Genomic DNA, 16,937 nt, shown 5'->3' on the forward strand with positions numbered 1-16,937 from the left:
TTTCGAGTCAACGAATCTTTTATAATCTTGCATTAACATTAATTTAATTATGTTGATGAAAAAAGCTTAATATTTAGTCATGTACAAAACTCAGTTTCAAGATGTTATAAAGTATTAAAACCAAATATAATGAATATTTTTAGAAATCCCTCGATCAGTTTTAAGACATTAGTGGTAAAAATAAGCTCTCACAATTTCATTAATTTAGTAGCAACCGTCTAGAAGTTATGGTGCTCTCAAAAAAGTGTAACATACACAAGTATGAACACCCGGACAATTGCTTCGAACATTTTATTAGAAATTGTTTAATTCTGGCATACAATTTAAAAAGACACTTACGTCTGTTCAGCTTCGAACGTAGAAAATCATCGAGAAAGATTTGGTTTTGTAAAATTATTGTGGTATTAATTTTGTATAGTTATTTCAACATCATTCATACAAACTGATATTTTTCTCATTCTGTAAAAAAAATTACTTTTTATCTGTAAAACATCTCGAGTCCACAATGGCTTGCAAACGAAAAACACCTGAGTCGTTTTACGGCTTCGAACGAAAGAGACGCGGTGTTCTTGACGTGTAAATAGACGCGAAACTTAAATATTTTACAGAGAAAGAAAAACTTTACTTTAGGTATACTGGACCTGATTGTATTGATCAAGACAGAGCCTCGCAATTTTTAAATGTTAACAAAAACCATGAGTCGAGACGCGGTCTTTTTGAGTTACATTGCCATGCGTCATACATAGTATTAGAGGTCAAATGCAGCTTTTCAGTGACATTCGGTTTAATTCTGCAGCGAATTACAAATTTCAGTCGCAAACAACTGGTTATTTGATAAAATTTATTCGTTTCTCCAAATTCTCGTATGCGTAGATAGATGCAATTTCTTTTGCAAATTGATTGATGTGAAAACCTTATTTTCGTCATTAATGTGACATCATTCTTTTAACTTGCACGGCAGAATTGAGAAACATTCCATTAAAGGAATTACATTTATTTTTTGTTGACAAAAATAAATAATTAAAATGAGAAGACAACCAACCAAATCCCATTCCTTCTTTTTTTATTTTTTTCGTCTTTGTTACGTCTATTATGATCAAATTACAATAAAAAACATTTGTAAAAAGAATCACCAACGTTTCGACACTCATACAGCACCCTTATGAAGACAAAATCTTTTAAAAAAATAAAAAATATTCGAGCAGGCAGGAACAACAATGTAACCACCATGCTCTCTTCCTAACACCAGAGAATCAAATGAGGGCCAAAGTGAAAACCCATCATAAACATACCTGAAACATCCATTGAGGGTCAAAAGGCAAACGGTTATAAACATACCTAAAGAATCAGAAATAGAGAAAGTAAAAGAAAATAAAGATTTATGAAAACTCAGTGCTAAATATAATTAATCATGCTAGCATAACTCTTGTTTAATCTGTCTAAATCAGTTTTTCAATTAATAGATAAATTCTTTTGTTTTTCAATGTAAAGCATTTCCATAAATTCTCTCTTTCTCCCAATCGAAATTATGGTAAACATCAATAAATTCCTCTGTATGCCTCGCAAGAACTACTCTTAGAATAGCGTCCCAAACGTCATCTTACAAATCTTGCAAGTGAGCCTGCAGACAACACCATCCTCTTCAAAATTATCTAAAAAATCCTTGCAAAACGTTATTATTAAAGCTATTTTAAACGGTATACGGAAAATAGTATGAATCCTAAACTTATTCAACATAAATTCAATAGTTTCCGAAATTTGACTAAAAAATAGAAAATAAGTATTAAAAGAACTATACTCCTTCAATTCTTTCTGATTTTTGCTTTTGGTTTTTTGAATTATAACTGTCATATGTTTCTCAATTAACTTTTGTTGGTAATGATTAGGAAAAGGGTATTTCTAATAATATTCAAATTTTCTTTGTGAAATGAAACATGCGACAAACCTAGAGCTCTGTCAACTAAGTTTTCGATTACTGCAACTTTGTTTTAAAAAGGATGAGCAGAAAAAAATAAAAAATTCTACGTGAATATTTACTTTTCCTGTAGCAATTGGATATAATATTACCATCCTGACCTTTAGTTACTTTTATGTCTAAAAAACTGATTTTATGGTTCTTTTCTATTTCATGGGTAAACTAAAGTCTTGGATGAAAACTGTTAAAAGCATCTACAACCATCTGAAACTTTGTTAGAGGAACACATAAAAAGATATCTTCACCATACCGAAAGAAAGCAAAGACCTCGAGATCCTCCATAATATAATAGTTGAAATAACCATTCTTAAAGGATAGTCATCTTTGTAAATTTTTCTCAAACCATAACATCTTGCAAGAACTATGTCTTCAGTATTAATATCAGTTCATCTTATATCTTTTTCTAAAAGTCCTTTCTTTCTCCGATTGCCAAGTATGTTGAGAGTGTCTCTTTGTAATTGTTTTAACGGATTTTCATTTAAGAAATTAAAATTATCATGGTTGAAAAGTAAATTCCCCATATCCCTTATAATCTGATTTTTTCATATAAATAGTAAATTTGCCTTTATCAGCATTCATGCAAATTATATCAGGGCTGTTTTCAAGAAAACTTTTCGTTATCAGGGAACCTTTAGAAATCTAACGATCAATATTACTAATGTGCAGACAATTTTTATCAACATACTTGATTCGACATCTTTGACTGCATCAGGAATGTGAATACATTGCAGTCCCGCAAGAAAAGTTCCCATTATAGAGGACAAGGTGGTTCAAGGGGACGAGAGAATGACGCTGCTAAGTTAGCAGAGCAACTCCACAACAACGCTGGAGTGTATGAAAAAAGCGGGCAGTATCCTCGGCGGTGAATCGTGTCATCTGCTTCGGTCATTTTCAATCAGTGACAAAAATGTCGCAGGACATTCACTTCAGTTCGCTTTCAGTCACTGAGTGTTTAGATTAAACATTCCGTAACCAGGTGCAACCAGGCATTTCGAAATTGTGAAAGGAAAACAAGAGGAAGCATTTATCTTTCGAAGAGACATAAAAGTTTTTAGACGAAGTAAAATCAGGTGCCTCAAAACAGTCTGTTTTGCAGAATTTATTTTCGGACCGTGAAATTTACAAATCTTTAGAAGAAGAAACTGTCCAAGTTCGATTTTAACATCTTTTAAAATAATGAGTTGAATTGTTATCTTTTTAAATTATGATACCATTTACTTTACAATGCGTAATTCGAAAAATTTTCCATTTTAGATTTTTATTTTTAAGTTGACATTTTTAATTTAAAGAATTTTAAAATGCAGACTTGAAGACTTGAACAATTAAAAATTAAAAGCATTTGAAGTGAAAATTTTTAGATAAAATACATTTATCTTTTATCATTCATTACTTATTAAAATATTGAGATGTTCTAAAAAAATTTCAAAAATAATTTTAAGTTCGAAGAAATTTAAAAAAAACTTGTAGATTTCTCAAGATATGGAAACACAATTTTAAAGCTTTTTAAGGATGTTTTAACTATTTGAAATTAAAATAATTTAACTTCTAATTTACGAAGTGTTAAGTTTAAAAAATTTAATTTGTCAATGTTCAATGTTTCCAACTTAAAATTTCTGAAAATTGTAACACGGATTTATATTTTTAGAACTGAATCCGAATCTTTCAACTCTACAATTTATAAAAGTTAAAAATACTAAAATTTTCAGTTTCGATGCATTTAAATAAAAATTATGTCATTGAAAAGTGTTACTACTTTCCATTTTATACGTTTAAATTATTGAGCATTCGAATAAAACATTTTTTAATAAAAAAGTTTTAACACGTCAATTTAAAAAGTTTAAGAGTTCCGATTTGAGTGTTTTAATTTTTAGTTTGTTTTTTATTATTTCAAATGGAAAAATGCTTAGCCTTAGAGTTCGATTTTTTTTTTATTTTATTGATCGTGAGAAATATGTACGTTTGATATACGTAAAAACGTACTTAAAAATATTTAAAAAAATCTTTTTTTAGACGAAACTCCAACAGAAATGATTCATACAACCCTGATTGTTTATGGTTGGGCGAGTAGCGAGATTGTACAAAGGAAATAAAGTGTACCCCCGAAACTGCTTTTATAACGGGACTGCAGTGTGTCTGTCAAATGTACAAAGAATTATTTTATTTTATTTTTCAGGAAAATTTTTATCTTTTTTCAAATTTCAATAGGAACATTGTATGGTGATTGTCCAAATTTGATTGTTGGATTCTTGGTTTTATTTTCAGGCATTATGCACATTAACTTGATTATTGGACGTTAAATAGGATTTGAAATTTGATTTTAATCTGATTTAATTTTCTTTCATTTTTATTTCTGAGATATCTTTTGGATACTTCACATAGATAATGAATCATTTAAATGTTCTAGCTGCGCTTAAATGATTTTTACTACCGTGAATTCCTATTATTAATTCTAAACAACTATTCTCTTGATTGGTGTCTTTTTTAACCCAATATAAGTGATATGATTTGTATCTCAAGCATTTAAAAGATGGTCTTAACATTATTCAGCAATTTTTCATTTTAAGCTTGTGCCTGGGTACATGTGCGTGATCAGACATTTTGTATACTTTTTTATTTATAATTTCTAAACGAAGTCTAAAATTTTTAAACTTTACTAAATTGTGCTTTGATATGACTACTTTCCTAAGATCATTTTAGAAAAAATGCCGAATAAATTTTCGACATTTTAAGCTCAGGACAAATCTTATAAGTTAAAAAACCTTTACACTTAAAACTTGGAAAACCAAATTTTCGAGAAAGACACATCAAGAATTGACGAGTGCCATGCGTAAATACTTGTTGAAATTTTAGTTAAATCATTAAATGTACCCACTTCTGGTCCCTTCCAGGACATACGTACAATAGATCTAGATAGAGCGTAGAGTGAAGTATGATTTCCCATCGAAACCTCAGGATCTAGACTTTTGTCCTTTGTTCACAAAAAATGCGAATATCTCCTAAACTATCGAATAAGCAGGCACTTTCTTTATGGAACGTTATATATTAATTCTATTTTTAAATTGGAAGTAATGTCTAATAGGTTTAAAAAAAGAAAAAAGTATGAGTAGCAGTTTACAGTCAAATAGTAGAAGACGCATTTACAAAAAAGGTCGAAAAAGTCATACACTTCGAGGCCTGTTAATATTGTAACTTTCAGGTCTTAGGCTTACGTAACTATCACTACTGAAACTGAAAATGTTTAATATTTCTGTAAATTAAAGGAAGAAGATAATGAAAATGGAAGTGAAGATGACAATCCCGAACTAAGGCAAATAGAACTTCTGCGACAAGTAAAGGCTGAGAAAGAAGACACACATTGTACTCCATACGAACATGTTGGTTATAAGGCAAGTCATTCATTTCTTATGATTTTGTATATATTCAAGAACATTGTTTTACAATTTATATTTATTTTAGTGCTCTGTATGCGGTGAAGATCCTCTACGAGGTACGCGGTGGCACTGTACAATGTGTCAAGATGGTGTGGACTTGTGTGCAGATTGCGCAGTCGCTCAATTAGAAACAGAATCTCCCTCACATAATCCTTCTCACAGACTAACTGCGATTCGGCCTCCGAATTATATCAGAAGCTACGATTTAGATTACTTTCCGCAGAATTTTAGTAACAGCTCCTATAATTACCTGGATCCCAACTTCTTCCCGGAATAGCCAAAAGTTTTCTTTATCCCATTTCTATGTCCACGCGCAAGTAACAAATAATTGTTATCCTTAATTGTAGGATGAATGTTTCTATGATTATTTCAATAATAAATCACAGTTTCAATATTTGAAAGCTAGTTCAAAAAGCTGAGTAGAGTAAAAAGACATTTGGTAAGAAAGTAACTTTATTGAAAGCATTTTTACAAAGCATTTTATTTAATTTACATTGGCATTAGGAACGACGAATATGTGATAGATACTTGGAAACAATATTTTCTTTAAATGCTAGGAATGTTGCATTTCTTAAGTTGCTTCGAATCGCTTCGAAGAACTCCATATAGTGGTGCATGTTGTGTCTGAAAATTTAAAGGTTCCATGAATAATTGCGTATTTATGTGAACTAAATCGTAATTATTAAAAATGGTCTGAAGAATACACTACGCACATCATTAAAAGTACTAGGCCGAGTAATTCTTTGGTTTGACATAAGTGATGAACGTAGGCTTTCGTGTGGTGTTTGCAGGTCGAGCACGTGCAATCAGCACATATAGGAGAAAAATCATTTGCGTACCTAAAGTAATTTATAATAATATAGGTTTATTTAGTATAACTGAAGCTACTAAAAGTAAAACATTATTATTTAGTTGTTTAGAATTTACGAGATAATTTCGGGAAGAGATAAAGATTCCATGTGGTATCCGTCAAATTATATTTGTCATCCATATTGAACATCCATCAATTACTTATGTTTTTCATCACCGATCCGTTTTAATTTTAGTTATCATCTCTCAATTCACAGCAGTAAACATGCCGACGAAGAGCAAACCCAAGCTCATTCCAGCTTTTATCGCCCTGGCTTTCTACTAGCAGAACATATCTTGACTAGGTCATCCAAGCCTTCATGCATTTCACGCGACGTTTTTTACTAAGAAGTATCTTTTTCAGTGATGCTCGCTTTGTTTGGCAGTGTCTGTCATCGCATGTATTTTGTGATTACATATCGATGGCTCCATTGCGGAGAGCTTGAGTTCTAATTTAGTCCATACACAGCTCCAACTCGCGTTCTGTTAGCATACCGCTCTAAGTAATTTTTTTCCGATTTTGAGTTTTTATGTTAGCACGAATAAATAGATCATTTTGCGTCGTCTGGTAAAATATTATACAATTCTGTGCAACATTAAAGGAGAATATACTTTTAAAAAATAAAATAAATTTGTTACTTTTTCAATTTTACAGCTGAACTTCTCTAACTCAAGTCGCTCGAGAAATTTAGATGCATGGCTGCAAATATACATTCACGAAATAATGATTGAAATCCGTGTGAAATGTGCGAATATTTAGGTTTTCAATGTGATCCGTTATATTTTAAAATTAAATTTTACAACTTTTTCAATAATTAACGCTTCATATGTGTATCTTTATAATCCTGATACTAAATATTTAAAAATATACGAACGACCCATGAGTTGACCACCCTGTGAGTTATAATTACCACGTTATTACGTATAATTACGTGTTAGTTCGTGAATTTCATGTTAATATTCGATAGGATTTCGTAGTCCCCTGGCAAAATAATAACATTGCATTTAATAAAACATTAAAAGTAATTTACTGACAGTTCTAAATAATCTTTGAGTGTTTTGAACTGAAAAAAACTGATTTTAGAAGTAAAAATATGCATCTATTTACAGATGCTCCAAAATATTCGCAGTATTTAAATTTTGAACAAAAAATGGTCAAATGCGTTTGTTTTTTATTGTAAATCGGGATATAAAAGTCATCGGGACCAGGAGAAAACTAACAAAATTGCATTTTTCAAAGCGTCAAATGATCCAAATATTGTTAGAGAAGGGCAAATAACTATTTGACGCAGGGAGGATATCAAACTTAAACCTGGTGATGCAGTTTGTTCTGTTAGAAAATATTTTGCTGTTAATAAGAACTACGAATAATTGGTTTTATTTTATATAATCTAAAACTTCTTTGTACTTTAAATTATTAAAATAATATATCTTAATATATTTTAAAAATTTCAAGTATAAAATAATGAACTGAAATCATACATTGTAAACAAATTTAATCAATTTGTATGAATTCATTTAAAAATTGCTTTTCGGCATAACTATTTTCATGAAATTAAGCTTAAGATTTAGGACGAAAAGGGAACTTTCATTATACTTGTTTTTAAATAAAAACGGAACTAAAGTTATTTCAAGCTGAAAAATAATCGTTAAAAATGATTTATAAAATTGAGGAAAATATTTTATTGTTAATTATAATTAGTTTTGAAAGAAAACTCGAGATGAAGTTTCGAAATAATTATTTGACAATTTTCATTGTTTATTTGACAATAGCTTTTAGGGTTTAATGTTTTTCTCTCTCCCTTCAGGTAAAAGTTGCAACTGTTATTTAGACCTCCTAATTCTGTGTAGGGTTTATTTTATTCCTTAAATGATCATCTGTAAATCTTATTCGTACGTTTTTATTAAAAAAAATATTATTTAGAAATGATAAAATCGTTATTTTTGTTAATAATTTAAAGAGAAATTTAAAAAGGGAGAGTCGGATTAGCGACGGCCAACCACTGTAAATAACTCTGCCCGCTCGGTAAGTGACGAATACAAAAGGAACATTATATTACCGTCGCACCACTCTTAAAGGGACCTTGAAAAGGACCCAAATCTTTCAGACTATCTCAGAGACTAAATTTTTTCAAATCGACTTTGCTTAAGTCTCAAATGGGCCAGGCTATTTCGCTGGAGAATACTCAGATTTCGATCGGTAGGGAACCCGCAAATTGTTAGAGAAAACAATATTATTAAATATATAAAACATTAATAAATGTGCCAATTTTTAAATGAAAAAGCTACCTCATCCCTTGGAATGCTACGTCTATAAAAAAAATATAGTTTTTATTCTATTGATTACTTGAAATAATAATCAAAATAATTGACCGTGAGAAAAAGTCATTGCTTAATTATAGCATGTTTATTATAATGAAGATGTTTATTGGCAAATGTTTGTTACCAGTATTGAGGTAAAAATTTAAGCCATTTATAAATACCGTTTTCACAATTTTGTACAGTATTTCTGAATGTTAAAAACATCTTAAACTTTAATCAGCTCTCCTGAAAGGAGCACCAGAACTTAAGCACTCTGTAGTGGAGTCGTCGATATTATATTTAGTTTTTATCAAGTACTATTTTGAGTCATTGACAGCAATTGTTCACTTATGTGAATCATATGAAGGTATATTTTAAACAAACAAAAACTTTAAAAAAGAGTTAATATAAGATAAATATTTATTCAAAAAACTATTTAAAACGGCTCATTAGAGATAGAAATATTAGTATAGGGGCCCTGGCAAAAAAGGCTCATTTGTGGAAATGAATGCTACCTGAAATTTGACTGCGGATCTGTAGTGCTAGCATATGTAGAGCAAGAGCCTATATGTTCGCGACCACGGCGTAGGAAGTACTGTGTAGGCAAACAATACTTAAAAATAGCAAAACAGGTTTTTTTGTTTATTAAAACTAAACTATTATAACAAAGTTATAATCACCCCGTTGTCATATGTCCCTGCGGGCCTAGGACTACGAATGGAAGAACACCACTTCCTGGTCCTGGTACTCAAAATCTGACCATCGGGAAGTCAGTCTTGTGTTCTCTGGACGATAACCAAATCGGTAGAGTTTGACGCCCGAATTCAAATCCACCCCGAATCTCCAGACGACGCTCTCAGCGAGCCTGACTGCCTTCCTTCGAGACCAATATCGAGTCCTTCAGGTGCCTTGGCTTTATCGCCCAGGTGCCACCCACCATGGCGTGCCCGCTCTCGACTTGGCCGCCCGGTTCGGACTTTTGGAGACATTTTAATCGTAGAAGGCTGACCGTTGTAAGTTTTCCAGTAAACTCATGTTATATTTAAATTGTTTCGAACATTAATGACTTCACCCTGTTCTCGGCGTCCGAATCCTTAACCCATCCTTTAATTTGTGAGATCCCCCACACTATATCTTCGTCAGAAAAAAGTGTAAGCATTAAGATTTGTTCATTGGCTTACTTGAGAAAAATTAAAACCGCCGCAGTATCTTTTTAAAAAATGCAATTATTGTCTCAATAATTAATTAAAAAGTTTTTAACTTTTAGAAGAGATGTCCCTTATAACCCTTAAGAAGTGTGCCAAACTTCAACCCTGAATAATAATTAATTTTCATAACTCATTTGTTTTTTAAAAATAGACCTTTTCAAAGGAATTTCTACAGATTTGGCCAATAGAATCACAACAAAAACTGGATTATAGTCCTCTACAGGAGTTTTTCTATCAAGTACACTAGCGTCAGAACGATTTTTAATCATTAAATTGCATAAAAATGGCTTGCAAAAGATATTAAGTTTTCTTATTATAACAAATTAAATAACTAAGACAATTTTTATTTTATAAAGCTCAATTTCGCACCAAATATAGAAAAAGAGTTCTACTCATTGTTATGAAATTTACGAATATATGCATTCTAAAATTATTGTTTATAATCGTGTCTGATTCACGGAAAACTATGTTATTTATCTTTCCTAATTGTACAATTAATATATTGTTTATTGGATTAGATATAATATATACCTTATTCTTTTAATGATTCTAATTTTTAAAACATCGACTTTTGTGTAATTTAATAATGAAAACTTGTTTTGCCGCCAGGTTTACTTGATAGCACACCTCCCGTAGAGGATAATAATTAAACAAAATTATTGCAATAATAATTGAATATTTAAAGAAGGCACTTTCGTGCTATTAAAATCTTTTCAAAATAAAAAAAAGAACAAATCTTAATGTACAACACGCCATTTAGTAGATATTTGTAAGACCCGATGGACGATTGACCGGCCTTAAAGTTTCTTTCAATGAGGGATTGAGAGGCGCTAAGTCTATGTCTTATAAATGAGCATACCATCATAACCATAAACACAAAGTTTCAGTAGTTTGTAGAAAATATTTTCAAGGAGCAGATGTACAATATTGAAGTTGTGAAATACAGGCTACAAATTCAAGCTTCCTTTGAAATGGAAAATATGGGTCACTCTGTCGAACATTGCGGCCACTTTGAAAGGTCTCCTTTCGAAACAATTTAACATTCATGCAAGAATTTAACTATACAATAGCATAATATAAACTTATAATCTAGTACAAATTCACATAACTACTATTGGAACAATAGAAAAGGGCATATTAAATACTAATTGCAGGTTGGTCATTGGATAAGAAATATAGAGGACGGGAATTTAAACAGGCCTCTACTTGATTTAATAGTGTATAACTCTGCGAACGTGAGTTGAGATTCGCCGATGACTCGCTTCAAATGATTTTTTACCGATTTGACAGAGCTTTCCCATAAACCGTCAAAATAAGGTGCATGGGCAGAAATAAAATTCCAATCTATTCCTTCCCGAGACAGAGGATTGATTACGCGTTCTTGATGTTTGGGATCAAAAAGGAGTCCCGCTAGTTTATTGAGCTCATTTCGAGCGCCGACAAAGTTCTTCCCGTTGCCTGAATACATGTTTTGAGGACGACCTCGTCGAGATATAAACCGTCGTAGGCAACATAAAAATGCATCCGTTGATAAATCTGTAGATAGTTCTAAGTGGGCTGCCTTTGTCACGAAACAGACAAATATGCATAAATACGTCTTTATTGCAGTCCGATTTCGAGTCCTGTCCTTTACGAAATAAGGCCCTGCATTGTCAACTCCACAATTCGTAAAGGTTCGAGAAACTGTTACTCGTGCCGTAGATAGACTCCCAATTATGTATTCCGTACCCACTGGTTTGGCACGGAAACAATGTACGCATTTCCGAATAACATTTTTGACCATATTTTTAGATGATAGTGGCCAAAATGGCGTTCGCAGAGAGGCGATCACGCTTTGACATCCCGCGTGCATTAGACGGGTGTGTTCATCTTTAACAATTAAACGTGTTACCAGATGGTTTGAAGGCAAAATGTTTGGGTCCCTTTAATCAAATGGAATTGGTGCATGATTCAGTCTACCGCAGGCTCTGAGCAGCCCTGAATCGTCGAGAAATGGATTGAATAATTTAATTTTACTCGATTTTGCGATTTCGTTTAAGGCAATAAATTTCATCTTTAAACGATTCTGCCTGGGCTAATCTTATCACGCGATTTCTGGTGCATAGAATTTCTCGCGGCTTCAGAAATCCTATTTTATAATCAGTTATTGGCCTTGATAAGTTATCTCTTACTCGATAAACATATGAGAGAACTATAGTCAAAACTGTGAAAGAGGAGAATCGTTGAAAAATACTAAGTCCTTTCTTTTCAACTTTAACTTGATTTGAGGTGCACTTTCTTTTACCAGGTGCGTCCTCGAGGTCTAGGTCTGGTGGATTTGGCCACTGGTTCGAGCACTGTGATAACCATGCTGGTCCACCCTCGAGAAACTCAAGTCAGAAGACTCCCCGCAAGGTGATGAATGACACGGAACGAATGAATGCCGGGCATTGTAACGAGATTTCAGTCTGTTAGAAAAACTGTTTTGAATTTGTAGGCCGCACGTTGAATATTTTTGACTCGTTTTTTGTATACGTCATCTAAATTCTTATATCTTGAAGCGCGCAGAGCCGATTTTTTAATAGAATCATTACATTATAGATAATAATCTCGATTATACGCGCCGAAAATTCATACCATATACAGCTAACACTGCGTGTTGCTACTACTGTTCTTCCCTTTTTGATTATTAAACAAAATATAAACATTTTATTAAAAAATTGGCTCTGCTTGCTTGAAGATATGATTATTCAGATCAGGTATGCAAAAAAATTAGACAAAAATATTCATCCACGTGGACTCAAAATTCAGACGCGATTGTCATTCTCATATCCGTAATAACGACAAATTAACACTTTCATTACACAAGCCGACAAAATTTGACAAAAGTCAAAAGCCAGAAAGCAAACCAAACTTTTCCGAAGGATTTTGATGCGTTGAATCCGAATCCGAATTCAAAATTGCTCCTGTTCGTCAGGTTTTCGAGATTTCCTAACCTAAAAGTGCAAAAAACGCGTTTTTTAGCTGTTTTTGAGGTTATGTAACTGTACAAGAAAAATATCTACCACAAAGCCAATACGGGATTTTAAAGTGCTAATCTTCCCCTTTCAAACCTACTGGGATTTATTAGGATATCTTTATTTTTCACCAAAATATTGTAATTTGAAATTTTTTATTTTAGCGTTTTAACCCATTAACGCTGATGTGTTCAGATTTATACAATGCATTCTCTATTGCTGACGGTACGATATCTTTTCTTCAAAATATTATCTCAGGGGTTCTCGAGGGTGCACTTTCTATTGCCGGTGTCAGTTTTTTTGTTATAACCCCTAGAAGATCCAATATGGCGGCCACAGTTTAGGACTTTAAAAAAGAACAAAGGATCCCGCACCCGTGTCTTTTCATTTCTACGGAAGCCGTTTCCCAGGGGTAGAAACCACCCCTAACATGCCACAAGCATGCTAACGCACCTGACTATGGGAACAATAAGTTTAGTCGCATATTTTTCTTGGAATAATGAAGTTCCATGCCACAAGTAGGTTAACCCACCTACCTGATAATCCACTTAAACTCAGAAATCACCCCTACCAAATTTAGTCGTTTACATTTTGTGAAATAATTGAATTCCACACTACAAGTGAGCTAACCTTGAAATGAAATTTTTCAATTTAGCATATTAACCCATTAACGCCGAGATGGTATGTCATTGTCCCTTAAAAATGTTATCTGAGGGGTTTTCGGGGTTTCCTTTTCGATTGGCTCAGTTTTTTGCTATAACTCCTAGAAGAGCGAATATGGAAAACAGTTAGGGCTTTAAAAAAAAGTACTATTATGATTAATTTAATATTGTATATTTACTTAGGATTTTCCAGCTTACTAAGGCAAGACCCAATATTTTCCAGCCACTTAAGGCTGGACTTGGGATTGTCCAGCTAAGCAGTAGCATTCCGCGCAGTCCGTCTTCTTTTTTTTTTTTATCAATGTGCGAAGTTTGGTTCCAAACGACTGCACGCTTTTTTGTTAGTATTTTGTGCGGGATCCTTTGTTCTTTTTTAAAGCCCTAAATTGTGGCCGCCATATTGGATCTTCTAGGGGTTATAACAAAAAAAACTGACACCAGCAATAGAAAGGGCACCCTCGAAAACCCCTGAGATAATATTTTGAAGAAAAAATATCGTACCGTCAACAATAGAGAATGCGTTGTAAAAATCTGAACACCTCAGCGATAATGGGTTAAAACACTCAAATAAAAAATGTCAAATTACAATATTTTGGTGAAAAATATAGATATCCTAATAAATCCAAGTAGGTTTGAAAGGGAAGATTAGTACTTTCAAATTCCATATTAGCTTTTGTGGTAGACATTTTTATTGTTCGGTTACATAACCTGAAAAACAGCTAAAAAACGCGTTTTTTGCTCTTTTAGGTTAGGATATCTTCAAAACCTGACATACAGGAGCAATTTTGAGCCCGGATTCGGATTCAGCGCATCAAAATACTTCGGAAAGTTAGGTCTAGTCGCTGGCTTTAAAATTTGTCGGCCTGTGTTATTCTGAGATAACGGTCTGTTACAAAAACTGTAACTATAAAATCGTGGATTAATTTCTTTTTCGTGTGTGCGGAAATAATGGAAGTCTTTAGGGAATTTAGTCGCGCTTGTTTAAACAATTATTAATTATTTTCACAATCGTTTCCCCCTTTAAGTCATAGGAATCGTGACAGGTTATTTTCCTCGTGATATTTAGTAAATTAAAAAAAATTATTTGTTTGAATAATTTGTTTCCCGTATATCGTAAACAAATACTATTCACTGCAGTTGATGACACAAACGATTCCTACGACTTACAGGGGGAAACAATTGTGAAAATAAATAATAATTTTTTAAACAAGTCAGACTAAATTCCCTGAAAACGTCCATTATTTCTGCACACGTTAAACAATTTTCCTGAATCTTTTATTCACTTGTTTGTAATTATATAAATTGATTGATTTTGCACATCAAAAATAAATTAATCCATGATTTCATAATGAAAGGTTTTGTAACAGTCCGTTATCTCACAATAATGGAAATGTTATTTTGTCGTCATTACGGAAATCAGAATGACAAACGCGTCTGAATTTTGAGCAATCACGGTTTAATATTTTTGTCTAATTTTTTGCATACCTCATCTAAATAACCATATTTTGAAGCAAGCAGAATCATTTTGTCGATTAAATGTTTATACTTTGTTTAATAATCAAAAAGGGAAGAACAGTAGTAGTAACACGCGCAGTGTCAGCTGAATATGCTGTATGATCTATATTTTGATTTTCATCTAGTTGCACGTATAATCTAGGTTATAAGCTATAATGCAAATGATTAATTGAAAAAGCGGCTCTGTGTGCTTTAAGATATGAGAATGTGGATGACGTATGCAAGAAATGATTAAAAAATATTCAATCCTTCAGCCTAAAAAGTAAGAACCGAGTACTCAATTGCTAAATATCTTAAAAGAAAGTACTTTGACCATTCGTTGATTGTGTGGTCAATTGCAGTGAATAATATTTTTTACCATTACGGGAAAAAATGGTTTAAACAAATGATTTGTTTAAACAATTTTGAATTTGAATTAACCAATGATTTCATAATGTCAGTTTTTCTAACAGGCTGAAATCTCCTAACAATGCCCGGTATTCATACGTTCCGTGTCATTCATCACCCGGCGGAGAGTCTGCTGACTTGAGTTTGACGAGGGTGAGCAGGCTCGCTAGGGGCATGCATGTACAGCTCTCAGTGAGTGTCCTGCTATTCTTCTCTATTTTGATTATTAAACAAAATCTAAACATTTAATCGCAAAACCGGCTCTGCTCGATTTGAGATATGGTTATTTAGATGAAGTGTGCAAAAAATTAGACAAAAATATTCAACCGTGCGGCTTCAAAATTCGGACGCGATTACCATTTTGATAAAGGTTCTTAACCTCCACGACCATAATCACTGATAAGGCTTTTACCTTTATAGAGGCGAATGTGGTACCACAGTAGGGATTGAGAAGGTACTTTTTAATCGAAAAATTTGATGCGTGAAATGCATGATGGGTTGGGGGGGGGGGGTGATCTTGACATCTCAGTGGCTGTACCAGGAGCGACCATGTTGATTGTAATGTACAGAAATGACTATGTGCATAACACGTAAAACTACATTCTATGTGTTAGCCTAATCCCTGCCGATGAAAAAGCACTGGTGGACGGCACTGGACCGTCAGTGCCGTTTCAGTGGCTGTTTATGCTGATTTTCAGCACCTAAACGGCACTGAGAAGTGATGAGACGGTCGTATAATATTCCTATTGTATTCGTCACGTACTGGGCAGGCAGTTATTTACAGAACCTGGCCGCAATCAAACCGACTCCCTTTTTAGAATTTTCTTCAAATTATTAATATTTTTGTTTAATTTATGAATTTTCTTATTTCATTTACGAGATATGTTATATTCATTCCAATTTTAAACATCCAAAAGAAAAAGTTAGATATCTGAAATAATCGAAACCCGCATATTCTGAATTTCTAAGCTTCTTATAGATAATTTCAGAATTGTACAAAGTAAAATTTTTTATTTTTAATTCCTTTCAGCTGGTCTACTTGGTAGCCTAGTCGCATTGGCATAGGCACACCGATTTTCACTAACATTGTAGTATATACTACTAACGCACCTTTTCAAACACCTCACAGTCTAGATTTGGGGCGTAGCTTAGTTGTGCGAATTGACCTGTCTCTAATCCCTGGTTCAAAAAAGATTCTCTAATCCTACGGCTTACTTGCACTAAAGCTTATACCTTTTGTAAAATTAAATAATCTCAACTTCATCTTTTGAAATGTGCCTGAGAACTGGGGTAATAAATAAATCGCTGGATCCTAATGAGAAATGAGCGGAAAACTGTAGACTATAGATTTGTGAATTAAAGAAACGTACAAAATTTTAACAGCGCTAATTTTTGAGTTTCTTAACAAATATTCTCCACGTTTTTCGCTTTCTTTTCACTCAGTGGCACATAGTGGTCAAATCGGATATTTTTAAATAAATTACGATAGGGGTTACATTTCTTAAACCGATTTGAAAATTCTTTTTAAATTGGTTTCCTAGTAGCACGGAATATTCCAGGAATGTTCCTGGTCCGGAACTTGGGAACGTTCCAGGAACATTCCAATGGAACTA

The 16,937-nt window shown here is 32.9% G+C and overlaps 2 protein-coding genes across 7 annotated transcripts in view; one reads left to right on the forward strand and one right to left on the reverse strand.

Moving 5' to 3' along the window:
• Positions 1-5,800, forward strand: part of LOC117176233 (ZZ-type zinc finger-containing protein 3) — a 40,501-nt gene extending 34,701 nt beyond the window's left edge. For all 6 annotated transcript variants that reach the window (XM_033366377.1, XM_033366376.1, XM_033366380.1 and 3 more), the window contains 2 exons: positions 5,236-5,361; positions 5,432-5,800. In XM_033366377.1, coding sequence (XP_033222268.1) covers positions 5,236-5,361; positions 5,432-5,683 — 378 coding nt within the window. In that variant the 3' untranslated portion in view covers positions 5,684-5,800. The remainder of the gene's footprint in view (positions 1-5,235; positions 5,362-5,431) is intronic.
• A 42-nt stretch (positions 5,801-5,842) lies between these two features.
• On the reverse strand, positions 5,843-7,643 carry LOC117176235 (queuine tRNA-ribosyltransferase accessory subunit 2-like). Its single transcript, XM_033366381.1, has 3 exons — positions 6,334-7,643; positions 6,120-6,245; positions 5,843-6,030 (listed from the first exon to the last, which is right to left on the reverse strand). The coding sequence occupies exons 1-3, from the start codon at positions 6,363-6,365 to the stop codon at positions 5,907-5,909; spliced, it is 282 nt and encodes a 93-aa protein (XP_033222272.1). The 5' UTR covers positions 6,366-7,643; the 3' UTR covers positions 5,843-5,906.
• Between the last annotated feature and the right edge of the window lie 9,294 nt (positions 7,644-16,937).

The sequence above is a fragment of the Belonocnema kinseyi genome, chromosome 7, assembly GCF_010883055.1.
Source record: "Belonocnema kinseyi isolate 2016_QV_RU_SX_M_011 chromosome 7, B_treatae_v1, whole genome shotgun sequence".
Classification (NCBI taxonomy): Eukaryota; Metazoa; Arthropoda; class Insecta; order Hymenoptera; family Cynipidae; genus Belonocnema; species Belonocnema kinseyi.

What these genes read in the sequence shown, in the direction of transcription:
- LOC117176235 (XM_033366381.1), bottom strand. Translation starts at nt 6,365, where the DNA reads ATGGAATCTTTATCTCTTCCCGAAATTATCTC. An exon ending in TCTCTTCCCGAAATTATCTC is followed by an intron (nt 6,246 to 6,333) that starts GTAAATTCTAAA and finishes AAATTACTTTAG; the next exon opens with GTACGCAAATGATTTTTCTC. An exon ending in GGCCTAGTACTTTTAATGAT is followed by an intron (nt 6,031 to 6,119) that starts GTGCGTAGTGTA and finishes TTAAATTTTCAG; the next exon opens with ACACAACATGCACCACTATA.